The sequence below is a fragment of the Mustelus asterias genome, chromosome 4, assembly GCF_964213995.1.
Source record: "Mustelus asterias chromosome 4, sMusAst1.hap1.1, whole genome shotgun sequence".
Taxonomy (NCBI): Eukaryota; Metazoa; Chordata; class Chondrichthyes; order Carcharhiniformes; family Triakidae; genus Mustelus; species Mustelus asterias.
The window spans coordinates 17,418,617-17,432,636 of record NC_135804.1 but is presented as its reverse complement, the minus strand read 5'-3'; the positions used below and the strand labels follow the sequence as shown (position 1 = coordinate 17,432,636).

Below are 14,020 nucleotides of genomic sequence, written 5' to 3'. Positions count from 1 at the left end.
GATGGAACTCACACCCAGGATGGAACTCACACCCAGGATAGAACTCCAACCCAGGACAGAAGTCACACCCAGGATAGAACTCACACCCAGGATGGAACTCAAACCCAGGATAGAACTCACACCCAGGACAGAACTCACACCCAGGACAGAACTCAAACCCAGGATAGAACTCACACCCAGGACAGAACTCACACCCAGGACAGAACTCAAACCCAGGATAGAACTCAAACCCAGGACAGAACTCACACCCAGGATGGAACTCAAACCCAGGACAGAACTCACACCCAGGACAGAACTCACACCCAGGATGGAACTCAAACCCAGGATAGAACTCACACCCAGGACAGAACTCACACCCAGGACAGAACTCACACCCAGGACAGAACCCAAACCCAGGACAGAACTCACACCCAGGACGGAACTCAAACCCAGGATAGAACTCACACCCAGGATGGAACTCAAACCCAGGATAGAACTCACACTCATTCAACACCACGGTCAAGCAGAAGTGCTGACCTATCCAATTGGACCGAAAATCCCCACCTCGATTCCATCCTAATTTTCACTAAGCATATAATGCTCATCAGGCATCAACATTCCAACATATTCCCTGAAAATTTAACGTGTTTCCCTAAATTACTTCATTCATCATTGCACCCATATTTTAAATGCAGAATGAGGGAAAGATTGATAAAGCTGGCGGCTCTTTGTGTATGTGTAGGAAAGTGGGATAGAACAGCAAGTACGCATTGAAGGGCATTCTAAATGAAGTGTACTTTATTATCCAGCGGAAAAGGGTATGTTATCTGAAAGCTAGCGACAATTCTCAGCCCTGAGTCCTACCCCACTGTCACAGCAATAATAATAACAGAAATTGCTGGGAAAACTCAGTAGGTCTGGCAGCAATTGTGTGGAGAAAGAAAGCAGAATTAATGTTCCCAGTCTGATGTGACTTTTCAACCTTAACTGTGTTTCTCTCTCCACAGATGCTGCCAGACCATCTGAGTCTTTCCAGCATTTTCTGTTTTTATTTCAGATTTCCAGTCTCCACAGTATATTTGTTTTAAAAAAAGCTTGATCGTAATCCTCTTAGCAGAAGAACCGAAGCTGTGTGGGTTGAAAGATATTACTCTTAGAATAAAGTTATTTATGTTTCATCATTGGGTCTTCAGCATGTTGTGATTAAGACGCTTTTTTTTTTGCCAAGAGGGAACTGTTGGCAATGCTGGATGTTAGGGGAGGGGAAGTGCTCCCGATTTCCATTTGATAGGGTTTGAAAATGTTTGAACGGCAAGGCACAGGGGGGATGGATCAGGAGAGAGTTACTGCTTGCCCGGGCAAACCCTTGTTTCATACCCAAACTCAGTGAGATGGATTGAAGTGGAGAGCCCTTGCGACTGTCCCATAGTCTGGCTGGGAAAGTGGAAAGGCGCGAATTTGGCAAACTTGTAAGCAGCATCAGTAAAACTAGTGAGTGAGTGAGTGAATGGCATGAAACACACACATACACAAGCCTAGACTCAAGTGACAAGATGTTCCGGCTGTTAGGAGATTCTGCACCAGGGTCCACGAACTAACCTCGTCATTTCTCTCACTGTAGCGTCACAGCCCATTCCGGAGCCAACAACCTAATTTTACAGGATGTGACCAGCCTGGGTTTTTTTTTACCCCCCCCCCCCCTCGTTCCCAGCACAAATATATAAATTCAGCAATCGATTTCTGCGGAGAGGGAGAGACTCGCCATCAATCCGAGATCCACAGCCCAGCCGGGAAACAGACATCCAGAATAAAGCAGCGAGCGCTTGAAATTGCCTTTGATCTGCGGTACTTTCTGTGTCAAAGTGAGGAGTTTTTGGAGCCACATTCCGAGGGTGCAGGAAACTGGAACTTTCCTTCTCTCTCTCTCATCTTTCCACACGGTGCAAAGTGAGTAAAAGAGGGTTGAATGATTGATTGTAAGATCTATTGTTTGCATAAACTCACCAAACTTTTCTTTATTTTCCTCCAAAATGAAAGCAGACATCCCGGGCACAGGGCTAGTTACTGAAATATTCTGGGACAGAGAAGTGCTTTAATGCCTTGGGTTCAATAGCCGGTGATCTCTCTCCCCCCAACTCCTGGTTTTAAAGTTTTGAACTTTATTTATTAGTGTCACAGATAGGCTTGCATTAACACTGCAGTGAAGTTACTGCGAAAACCCCCTTTCTGAACCAACTCAGGGACAACTTTCCACTTCCAAGTCCCAATCGGATTCCAGGGAGGCGGGAAGACCAAATCGATTGGAACCATTCATTCGGGTGATAGACGGGAGGCGAGCGGAGATTGGAAAACACCAGATTTTATAAAGTAATCTTCCATCGGGTTGGGGGGGAATTGGCTTTGTTTTATGATGTGGTTGCATGTGCCCCCTTCCTTCTGATGCAGGTCAGCAAGCTGTAGCTTCCACCCTTCCTGTCGAATGTCCAGTGCAGCATTTGTCGCTGTGCTAAATAAACTCCTCTTTGCTCCATCTGAATAATGCACCGTGAATCTTTCAGCTGGTCCAGGCCAGACTGATGTGTAACTGTTTTTTCAACATCAGTGCTGACAGATAGTGTTTGCCTCTCTGGTCCAGTTATTTTATCGACAGGTGACCTCTTCTTATCTTTATTCCAGATCATTCCCAGTCCGTGGTGTGCTGATTTGGTGAACCCACCACCCCTTTTTTCTCAGACATGAGCCCTTTCCTCCCCTGCTTCCTGCTCGTGGCAGTAATGGCCTTGGCACAAGAATCGTGCTGCCGGATGATGCCCAATGCCTCGCATTTCGAAAGATTGCTCAATTACGTTCATTCCAGGCACAAAAGGGCCATCCCCCAGATCGACAAGGACGAGATTTTACACCTTCACAACCATCTGAGGGGAGAGGTCTACCCATCATGCTCGAACATGGAACACATGGTGAGTAGATGTGATACATCTGACCATCCCAGAGAAGGACACTCAAAATCAAACACTTCAGATACATCTGCAAGTGGGAAGTTTCACTCGGTTTTTGTTCATTCTGTCCTTTCAGATTTAGTTGGGGGAAAAAAGGCATTTTTGAGGTTCCCAGTGTGTCTGTGTGAGAGAGACAATAACTTAGGGCAGGAAAGTGTTACTGTACATTGTGTAATTGCTACTTGAAATACCTTTTTTTGCTATTTCAATTTAGTTTAAAGTTTATTTATTAGTGTCACAGGTAGGCTTATATTAACACTGCAGTGAAGTTACTGTGAAAATCCCCTAGTTGCTACACTCTAGCGCCTGTTCGGACACACTGAGGGAGAATTTAGCATGGCCAATGCACCTAACCAGCACATCTTTCGGACTGTGGGAGGAAACCCACCTAGACACGGGGAGAATGTGCAGACTCTGCACAGACAGTGACCTAAGCCGGGAATCGAATCCGGTCCCCGGTGCTGTGAGGCAGCAGAGCTAACCACTCTGCCACCATGCTGCCCTGTGTGATTTATCATTCATTCCAGAAAACACAAGGGGGCACCTCATGCATTCCTGCCCAGGATGCCTATCCTGTGGGGTGGTCCATCCATAGTTGGACTAGGCTTCAACACTACTGCCTCACTTGGCCTGTCCTTGAAGCTCTCACATTGGGGGAGGGGGAAGCATGACTTCCTCCTCTCCATGTATATTGATGGAAGCATGAGTTACTTGTGTTTGATTAGTCCAGATGGCAGTGAAACTTTCTCGTGAAGTAAACCCTGCAGAGTAAACATGGGGAAAGTATGAAGAAATCACTTTTTATTGGCTGCTGCAAGAGAAATCCATTGAATCTCCGTTTTATGACACCTTTTCAATGTTTGCTCGTGAATTCCATTCTGCTCAAGACTCATTTTTCCATTGTGCCTCTTTCTAGTAGACTGTGGGCACCGTTAAAGCAAAGTTATAGCCCACATAAATAAAGTAGGAGTGGGCAATGAATGAAAGAGCAGGGAAGAGTATTTAACTAATGCGTTCTTTTCAGAACTATCAACTGAGAAAACTAGACATTTTAATATTCAATATTTGGTCAATACAGCCAACCTCTTTTATTTATCCTTTCCTTCCCAGCAAAATATATTCCTAAAATTCTTATAACTGGGGTTTAAAGCTTGGCAGAGAAGTGGCAAGTAACATTTGTGCCTCACATGTGCCAGGATACAATCTCCAACTAGACAGGATCTAACCATCACTTATTGGCATTACCATTGCTGAATCCCCCACTATCAACATTCTGGGTGTTACCATTGACCAGAAACTGAGCTGGATTAGCCATATAAGTATTGTGGCTACCAGAGCAGATCAAAGGCTAAGAATCCTGTGATGAGTAACTCACCTCCTGACTCCCCAAAGCCTGTCCACCATTTGGAAGGCTCAAGTCAGGAGTGTAATGGAATACTCTCCACTTGCCTGGATGAGTACAGCTCCAACAACATTCAAGAAGCTCGACTCCATTCAGGACAATGCAGCCCCACTTGATTGCTACCCCTTCCATAAACATTCAATCCCTCCACCACCAACGAATGGTGGTAACTGTGTGTACCATCTACAAGATTCACTGCAGGAACTCACCAAGATTCCTGGGACAGCACCTTCCAAACCCATGACCATTACTATCTGGAAGGAGAAGAGCAGCAGATACCTGGGACTACCACCTCCTGGAGTTTCCCTCCAAGTCACTCACCATCCTGACTTGGAAATATTTTACCATTCCTTCACTGTTGCAGGGTCATCCTGGAACTCCCTCCCTAACAGCACTGTGGGTGTACCCACACCCCAGGGATTGCAGCAATTGAAGAAAGCAGCTCACCACCACCTTCTCAAGGGCAACTAGGGAGGAAAATAAATGCTGGTCAGCCAGTGACACCCACATCCCCCGAATGAATAAAAAAAGATCCAAAACGAAATGAATATAATGAGATCGTTAAAGCAAACATTAGAGGGGATCCAAGAATCTAAATTAGTAACTTTATCACTCTGTGTTTTAATTCAGATGGTTCTTATTCATTATTACTGCACTAAACTGAAATGTTATGTGGGAATGAATGAACAGTAAATGTAGGTGTCTATAATAAAATTTAATGATGGGTCTATTATAAAGAATGGTTTAATTGTAGTTGATGCTCCAGCCACTGAATGAATGGCCATTATTCAATGTATGGTCTTATGTTTTGTAGGAATGGGATAATGAATTGGAACGTTCTGCCGAAAGCTGGGCCCAGCAATGCGTATGGGATCATGGGCCTTCCCAACTGCTCAAGTCAATAGGTCAGAACCTGGCAGTGCACTGGGGAAGGTAGGTGTCTTACACGGACGCACTGTATTACATTATTTCAGAACTGCGGTTACAACACGGCTTGCATGGGTCAATTTGAAACAAGTACAGGACCTTGCAATAGAAGATTCAATCATTTGGATATAGCATCGTGCTTGTCTAACACTAGTGTGTACCTTGTGCATCAATCACATCACATCACCCGACACTCTCCATCCCACCCAAAATCACCTGATCTCCTGGGGGGAAGCAAAAACGAATGATTAAACTTGGGGCAATAAAGAAATTCCTCTCTTGTCCAATTAGGGTGATCCAACGAATCCTTGCATGGAAAAAGGTTATGATCCAATGGTTGATTTACATTATATTAAAAATGCTATATCAGTATATATGCCATCAAACTATGTTGTCAACTTTTTCCATAATGCATTTTTGCTTTTGCATTCATAATGAAAAGGACAGAATTAAACTTGTGATCCTGTAGTTAAACCCATCCACCAGTGGTGGCACAGTTGCATCTCAGTTTTAAATCTCCAGATCCTCATCCGATAATTCCACCGGCCCGCATTCTAAATTGCCATAATTCTTTGCTACTTAACTATAAAACTTTTTTTCAAAACTCTTATACCGCCCACATTTTCTACAAAATATTACATGTCGTCACACTTTTGTGTGAACATCTTACCATGGTGGGTTCCGACAGACACAGCCAATTAATTGCTATTGCATCATCTGACCAGCTGGTGGCTTTGCTTTTGCAAAGTGTTCAAAACGTCTTCTGAGTAATTTTCAAGCGAAAAATTGCCTCTCACTCTTTAATTAAAAATGTTATTGTCTAAATAAAGATTTTTTAAATGTTAAAAAAAATGTATTTTAACCAGTAAAATTATCCATCGCATTGTTCCCTTTGTGCTGCAGTTCAAGTTTTTAATTGGAAAACTCAAAGCTCTCACAGAAGTTTCAGATTGGATTGGGTATTTTTACCCAGAGATTTGATGCTGCACTGAATTTGAATTTTTTGCAATCTAAGAATGCTCAATTACTCAGAATGTTCTGCATTGGCAGATGGATTGATCCTATATTTTCCCTCAGCTCCAAGCACTTTTTTTTCAAACACTTTTGAAAAGCCAGATGACAAATTTCGACATTTTATCGAGGTGAATTTTATTTTGGATTTTTTTAAGGGGAGTGGGTTATGTGAGATAGTTGGAATAATTGCAATATACCTCCTCAGAAAGGAGGTTGTGTGGTGCAGTGATAGTGTCCTTAACTCTGGGTGAGATGCTCTGGGTCCAAGTCTCAGTGGGTGGCCATGGAAGGTCTGTTCACATATGGCCAAACAGGTTGATTATCAGCCTGTGAATCCTTCCAATCTACCTAATGGGAGATGGTAAGATCAGGTGAGTTTCCTGGTCAGCCATACTGCTGAAGGCAATAGCAAAGTATTGCAGTACTTTGTCAAGCCTACTGATGGATCAATCCAATGGAAGTCACATTAATGCCAGTTCCCTGTTAGGGCACGGTGCCTGGAAGAGGAGTACATTTAGACATTGGAAAAAACAGTTGCAAATTGCTTACACTCGTTTGTAACTATTAACACAGTCAGAGAGAGGTGCAAATTCAAGAAAGTTGAATTTTCAAAACAAAGTTAAAGTTAATTAATTAGTCACAAATAAGGCTTATATTAACACTGTAATGAAGATACTGTGAAATTCCCCTAGTCACCACATTCTGGTGCCTGTTCAGGTTAATGCACCTAATCAGCACATCTTTCAGACTGTGGGAGGAAACCAGAGCACTCCCACACAGACATGGGGAGAACGTGCAAACTCCACACAGACAGTGACCCAAGCCGGGAATTGAACCCGGGTCCCTGGCGCTGTGAGGCAGCAGTGCTAACCACTGTGCCACCACACCGCTCACAAATAAAGCTATTTTGAAGGAAACTGGCAAGGTGAAGAAGGAGATCTTTGACTTCTGGCTGTCTGCCTGGGGATTAAAGCGGGGATGGATTGGATGGAGGGTTAATGATGAACTGATTCACAGGGGGGTGGGCAAGGGGGATGGAAATATACATGAGGACTTTCCATATACAATGGTAAGTTCAAAGGAGCAAGATGAGAGCTTGATGGTGGTAGGAAGGGGAAGAGATAGTGGATAGTGGAGGAGCCACAGTGGAAACACAAGGGAAGGGGCAAGGATGAATGATTGGAGAGGGGGAATGTGAAGGGAGCTGCTGAGGAGCACAATTTCCCCCCTAAACCCCAGCCCACAGGTAGCTCCTATTGGTGGTTTAAAATGACACACCATTAGCTACCACCCATTCAAAAGGAAATGAGAAATGAAAGAGAAGCAGCGATTTAGAGTCAGAGAAGTGGAAAAATAAAATGAGAGTGGACTAGACAGCAAAAAGCATTAGGTGAGCTATTTGTACTGTAGTGGTTAAGTTACTGGACTAGTAATGGAGCGATTAAGGATGGCACGGTGGCACAGTGGTTAGCACTGCTGCCTCAAAGCTCCAGGGACCCAGGTTCGATTCCCTGCTTGGGTGACTGTCTGTGTGGAGTTTGTATGTTCTCCCCGTGTCTCCGTGGGTTTCCTCTGGGTGCTCTGGTTTCCTCCCACACTCTAAAGATGCGTGGGTTAAGTTGATTGGCCAAGCTAAATTGCCCCTTAGGGTCCCAGGATGCGTAGGTTGGAGGGATTAGCGGGGTGAAGATATGGGGATAGGGCCTTGTTGTCAGTACAGACTCGATGGGCCAAATGGCCTCCTTCTGCATTGTAGGGATTCTATGATTCAAATCCCACTATAGTAGTTCAGATTTTGAATGTTTAACAGAATCGTTAAAAACGCTGCTATTGCTATAAGTCATAAAAGTCCATCTGGTTCATTAATGTCCTTTAGGAAAGTTCCCTGTCACCTTTCCCTGGTTCTGCCTGTAATGACTCCACTCCCACACCAACATCGTTACTGCCCTCTGTATCAAACTGCTGGAGATAATTCGAGGCAATAGGGAATGGCCAATAAATGCCCATGTTCTCAGATTAAGTAGAAAAAATAATGAGTAGCAGAGACAGAGAAGAAAGTGAACATATTCTGTTACTTTGTAACGCTACATGTGACCAGCTAATAATATATTAAAAATCTTATTTTTAGGTGGATGCATAAATGCTCTCTCTTATAATGGAAGCTCTCTATGCAAAAGTTCCTACTCTGTAATCAACCCTGAAGTGCCACCAGCACTGGAATTAGCAGTTTTGCTTCCCAGTTCTTTGGGTCCAACCTGCATCCAAAATTGCTGCCAGATTTGCTACTTAACTGCATAACATAACATCAAAAATATTGTTTTATAAAATTAAGGAGATGATTTAAGACTTTGAAAAGGGGACTGAATTTTGTTCTGTTTCACTTGAATGCTTTATTTTCTTTTTTATTCATCCATGGGACATGGGCGTCGCTGGCTGGCCAGCATTTATTGCCCATCCCTAGTTGCCCTTGTTCAGAGGGCAGTTGAGAGTCAACCAAATCACTGTGGCTCTGGAGTCACATGTAGGCCAGACCAAGTAAGGACAGCAGATCTCCTTCCCTAAAGGACATTAGTGAACCATTTGGATTTTCCTGACAATGGTTTCATGGTCATCAGTAGATTCTTAATTCCAGATTTTTTTCCTATTGAATTCAAATTCCACCATCTGCCGTGGCGGGTTTATGAACCTGGGTCCCCAGAACATTAGCTGAATTTCTGGATTAATAGTCTAGCGATAATACCAGTAGGCCATCGCCCCCACCATCAGCACCCCCGCCCCTCCTCACCCCCCTCACCCCCCCCCCCCCCCCGCCCCATTTTGACTCCCTAAGTAGAGCAGCATCAAAATCAATTCTGCCAGAGTCATTGAATATATTTGAAGCCGAGATAGACAGATTTGTGAGCTCCACGGGAGTTGCGTAGAGCGGGCAGCTAAGCGGACTGAGGCTAAGTTCAGACAAACCATGATCCTATTGTTTAAAGTTTATTTATTAGTGTCATCAGTAGGCCTACATTAACACTGCAATGGAGTTACTGTGAAATTCCCCTAGTCTCCACACTCCGGTGCTTGTTCGGGTACACTGAGGGAGAACTTATCATGACCAATTCACCTAACCTGCATATCTTTAGACAGAGGAGCTTGTTCAATGTGTAGTCTATTCTGGCTCCCATTTTTTAAAATGTTGTTTTAATTTTAAGATGTTTGTGTTGGGTTAAATAGGTACATTTTCTATCTGATTCAGCAGTAATATGATTTGTGAGAATTGGCTGTGACAGATTACTGCTTCTGTTCTTTCAGATATCGTTCTCCAGCTTCCCATGTGCAAGCATGGTATGATGAAGTGAAAGATTACACCTACCCATATGAACATGAATGTAATCCCTGGTGCCCCGAGAGATGTTCCGGTGCAATGTGCACTCACTACACACAAGTAAGTTAAATGCCTAAGAATTAAATCGCATTTCGAAACACATGCACAAACTAAAAAACAAACACAGTGGCCAAGTGGTTATTGTGAAGAGCAAAATGTTTGTGTACTCTGGTTGGGAACATTTATGAATTACATCAGTTCTGACAAACATATGATTCATTAGAATCATAGAATCGTTACAGTGCAGAAGAGGCCATTTGGCCCACCGAGTCTGCACCAATTCTTTGATAGAGGGCGGAATTTCACTGGCAAGTCCGCCCGAGGTTCATACGATCCCACCCAAGGCCAATGGAGAATGCCGTTCTCTGAACCTCTGATTCCGGGGGCGGGCGTGCCGGTAAAATTCCGGCCAGAATATCTTACCCAGGCTCTCTCCCCCGCCCTATCCCCATAACCCCACAAATTTCCCATGGCTAATCCATCTAATCTACACACCTTGGGATACTAAGGGAGAATTTAGAATGGTCAATCCAACCTGCACATCTTTGGACTGTGGGAGGAAACCGGAGCACCCGGAAGAAACCCACGCAGATACGGGGAGAACGTGCAGACTCTACACAGACAGTCACCCAAGGCCGGAATTGAACCCGGGTCCCTGGCGCTGTGAGGCAGTTGAATTTTAACCTTTGTTGCTATGTTTGCATTGCAGTGGATAAATGAGCAAGGAAAATATTTCAGGAGAGATGTGGAACTGCCTGTGACAAAGGTGTTAGCAATGATTAGTCGAGCAATTATAAAGCAAAACAGTTTTGACTTTTCAACAATACCGTATAATTTGGACCTAAATCAGACTGGTGGCATGGGATCACATTGATGAGACAGTCTTGCACTGCTTCAGTTTGCTAGTTGCAGTATTAACTACAGATATTGTGAAGGTTTTAATGTTCTCAGGGAGCCTTATTCTCGAGGAATTAAGGGCTATGGGGAGAGAGCGGGTAAATGGAGTTGAAATCAACCATGATTGAATGGTGGAGTGGACTCGATGGGCCGAATGGCCTTATTTCCGCTCCTATGTCTTATGGTCTTATGGTCTTATGGTATTACTCAGGGAATATTATTTTTAACCATGCTAGTGTCTGTGGACAATGGGCTGTCTATCGTTTTTTTTTCTTTCATACTTTTCCAATTCAATCAAATCAAGTCCAATTCAGAGTCTCAACAAGTTGAGACATTTCCGATCCAAGCTGACAAGACAGGGCCTTCACACCTGTCTTGGGCCTGATCTACATGAGCCAAGCTGATTGGAGGAGGGGGAGGTTTCCTCCTCCAAGGCTTGATCTCATTTGCATCTTAGCCAAAAGGCCGAGATGCCGCTTTTAAAAATTGCTTCATATGAATATGAAGCTTAGGCAGCGTGGTTAGCACTGCTGCCTCACAGCGCCAGGGACCCAGGTTTAATTCCCGTCTTGGGTCATTGTCTGTGTGGAGGCTGCACGTTCTCCCCATGTCTGCGTGGGTTTCCTCCGGGTGCTCCAGTTTCCTCCCAGAGTGATGTTCTCATAGAATCATAGAAACCCTACAGTGCGGATGGAGGCCACCTAGGCCCCATCCCCACAACCCCATGTATTTACCCTGCTAAACCCCATGACACTAAGGGACAATTTAACATGGCCACTCCACGTAACCCGCACATCTTTGGAGTGTTTGGAGACACGCTGGTTAGGTGCATTGGCCGTGCTAAATTCCCCTCAGTGTACCCGAACAGGTGCCGGAGTGTGGCGACTTGGGGGTTTTCACAGAAACTTCCTTGCAGTGTTAATGCAAGCCTACTTGTGACACTAATAAAATCAACTAAAAGTTTGATCAACTTACAGATGCTGGTGAATGTGTGTGCTTGCTGTATGTATTGCATATTATACTCTAACTTCTTTGTGGCACAAATATTAATGAATATCAATCACCGATTTGAGATGTTTGTGGCAAAGAAAGTGATCCGCAAATTCAAGCAGCACTATGTGGATTAAATATTATCAGTTTAGGGAACATAGCACAAAGTGGGACACAGGCCACCAGACATTGTGGAGGAGATACTGAAATTCTGTCCAGCTGGCACTAGCTGTCTGCTCCAGGTTGTAAGAGAAACACATTAACAACCCCTCGCTTGGTGCTGTGTCCAGACTGCAGTCTAGTTAAAGTGTTTTTTTAGACCATTACTTTAGCGCCAATAATGGATAAACAACTGTCATTAGAACGTGACCAATGCTCTAATTACCACAATATTCCATTGTGAGATGAAACCTGCCTCAAATCTTTAGAAGCAATCCTGCGCCAAAGAACGTGGGCTTGGTGTTTGCTGTGAATCGCAGTAAATTTCACAGGAGCAGTTTCCTATAGAACTGGGTTCTAAATCTTAAAATGATTTGTTTTCTGGATATCCTGCAGTCTCCCTTTGGGCAGGAAAATTGTTTTGAGAGTTTCAGATTTCATAGAATCATAGAATCCCTACAGTGCAGAAGGAGGTCATTTGGCCCATCGAGTCTGCACCAACCATAATCCCACCCAGGCCCTATCCCCATAGCCCTACATATTTACCCTACTAATCCCCCTGACACTAAGGGGCAATTTAGCATGGCCAATCAACCTAACCCGTGCATCTTTCGACTGTGGGAGGAAATCAGAGCACCCGGGGGAAACCCACGCAGACACAGGGAGAATGTGCAAACTCCACACAAACAGTGACCCAAGCCGGGAATCAAATCCGGGTCCCTGGCATTGTGAGGCAGCAGTGCTAACCACTGTGCCACCGTGCTGCCCGAAGGAAGCTAAGTTTGCCCCGAGTCCTTTGTCCTTAATTTAAAAAAAAGCAGGTTTGGACAGTACTGAGATGATGTTTCAACTCAATAAACATTGATATGTTTGTGTCTTGTAAAGCATGTTGTACCTTGCCGTGAGCTTCATCTTGATTCATGTCTCAATGAAGGATGGGCAACCCACCAGCTCATCTGCCTCAGTATTTCAACGATCCACTATCCCGAACATCTGCAGACAACAGCTGCAGCCCACTCACTCCCAGATCTGACCGTTAACCATTCAGTTATCTTCCAACTTGGCCCCGTATCAAAGAATAATTCAGACTTTAGCCTTTCTTCAGCCTGTGCAAGTACTGTGCACTCTCACTCACCCTCAATCTCATTTCCTCCTATAATCATCCCTTAAAAGCAATTATGCAATGTTGCTTATTTTGCAATCTGTGAAAAATCTAATGTTTGTCTTGAATGAGTAAAGATGGCCAACTAAGTTGCCTCTCCTTTTTCAAACCAAAACTATAAAGTCGGCAGTGCTTATTTTCACTTGGTTAGCAGTAAGCTATGTTCTGCGCGCAAGATGTTCTTAAAGCCCCATTCTTTGTTTAACATTCATTTTGTATTTATTTTCAGTTGGTGTGGGCAACTACAAACAGAGTTGGCTGTGCTGTTAATGTCTGCGCGAGGATGAATGTATGGGGAGAAATCTGGGAGAACGCAGTCTATTTAGTATGCAATTACTCACCAAAGTAAGTTACTGATCATCGTATCATTTATTTAGATTTATTGCCATTTAGTCGATGAATGGAGATGTAAGATAGAATTCTTGAATCTGTCGAGCTATTGGCAAGTAACATTTTGATTTGTTCTCCATGATGTGTGCATATATTAAGTCACACACAATGCTTCACTGACCTGCTCAAAGAAATAGATGTGAGAAGGTAAACCCATTACTTTATTTGAATCCTGATGATGAAGTACTTCTTCTGTTCATTCCCGTGATTTGAGTGTCGCTAGCAAGGCCAGCATTTGTTGCACATCCCTAATTGCCCATGAAGAGGTGGTGGTGAGCTGCCCTCTACAACCGCTCTAGTCCATGTGGTATAGAATCATAGAATCCCTACAGTGCAGAAAGTGGCCATTTGGCCCACCAAGCCTGCACCGACAACAATCCCACCCAGGCCCTATCCTCATAACCCTACACATTTACCCTAGCTAGTCCCTCTAACACTAAAGGGCAATTTAGCATGGCCAAACCACCCGCACATCTTTGGACCATGGGAGGAAACCAGAGCACCTGGAGGAAACCCACGCAGACACGGGGAGTATGTGCAAACTCCACACAGACAGTGACCCAAAGCCGAAATTGAACTCAGGTCCCTACTGCTGTGTGGCAACAGTGCTAAACACTTTGTCACCGTGCTGCCAGTAGATAGACTCACAGTGGTGGAGGGAGTGCCAACATTGGCTTCAGCACCTCATGTTAGGAAACTGAAAACCAGTCAGGGATTCCTTCATAGAGTCA

The 14,020-nt window shown here is 44.2% G+C and overlaps 1 protein-coding gene across 2 annotated transcripts in view; it reads left to right on the top strand.

Annotated features, from left to right (window-relative positions):
- The first annotated feature begins 1,424 nt into the window (after positions 1 to 1,424).
- The window catches only part of LOC144492510 (cysteine-rich secretory protein LCCL domain-containing 2-like), a 56,203-nt gene continuing 43,607 nt past the window's right edge, over positions 1,425 to 14,020 (top strand). Inside the window, exons 1-5 of one of the 2 annotated variants that reach the window (XM_078210604.1) lie at positions 1,425 to 1,901; positions 2,635 to 2,939; positions 5,195 to 5,313; positions 9,619 to 9,751; positions 13,129 to 13,244. In XM_078210604.1, the coding sequence (XP_078066730.1) occupies positions 2,715 to 2,939; positions 5,195 to 5,313; positions 9,619 to 9,751; positions 13,129 to 13,244 (593 nt within the window). In that variant the 5' untranslated portion in view covers positions 1,425 to 1,901; positions 2,635 to 2,714. Of the gene's footprint in view, positions 1,927 to 2,634; positions 2,940 to 5,194; positions 5,314 to 9,618; positions 9,752 to 13,128; positions 13,245 to 14,020 lie in introns of both variants that reach the window. The other variant, XM_078210603.1, reaches the window with a different exon arrangement.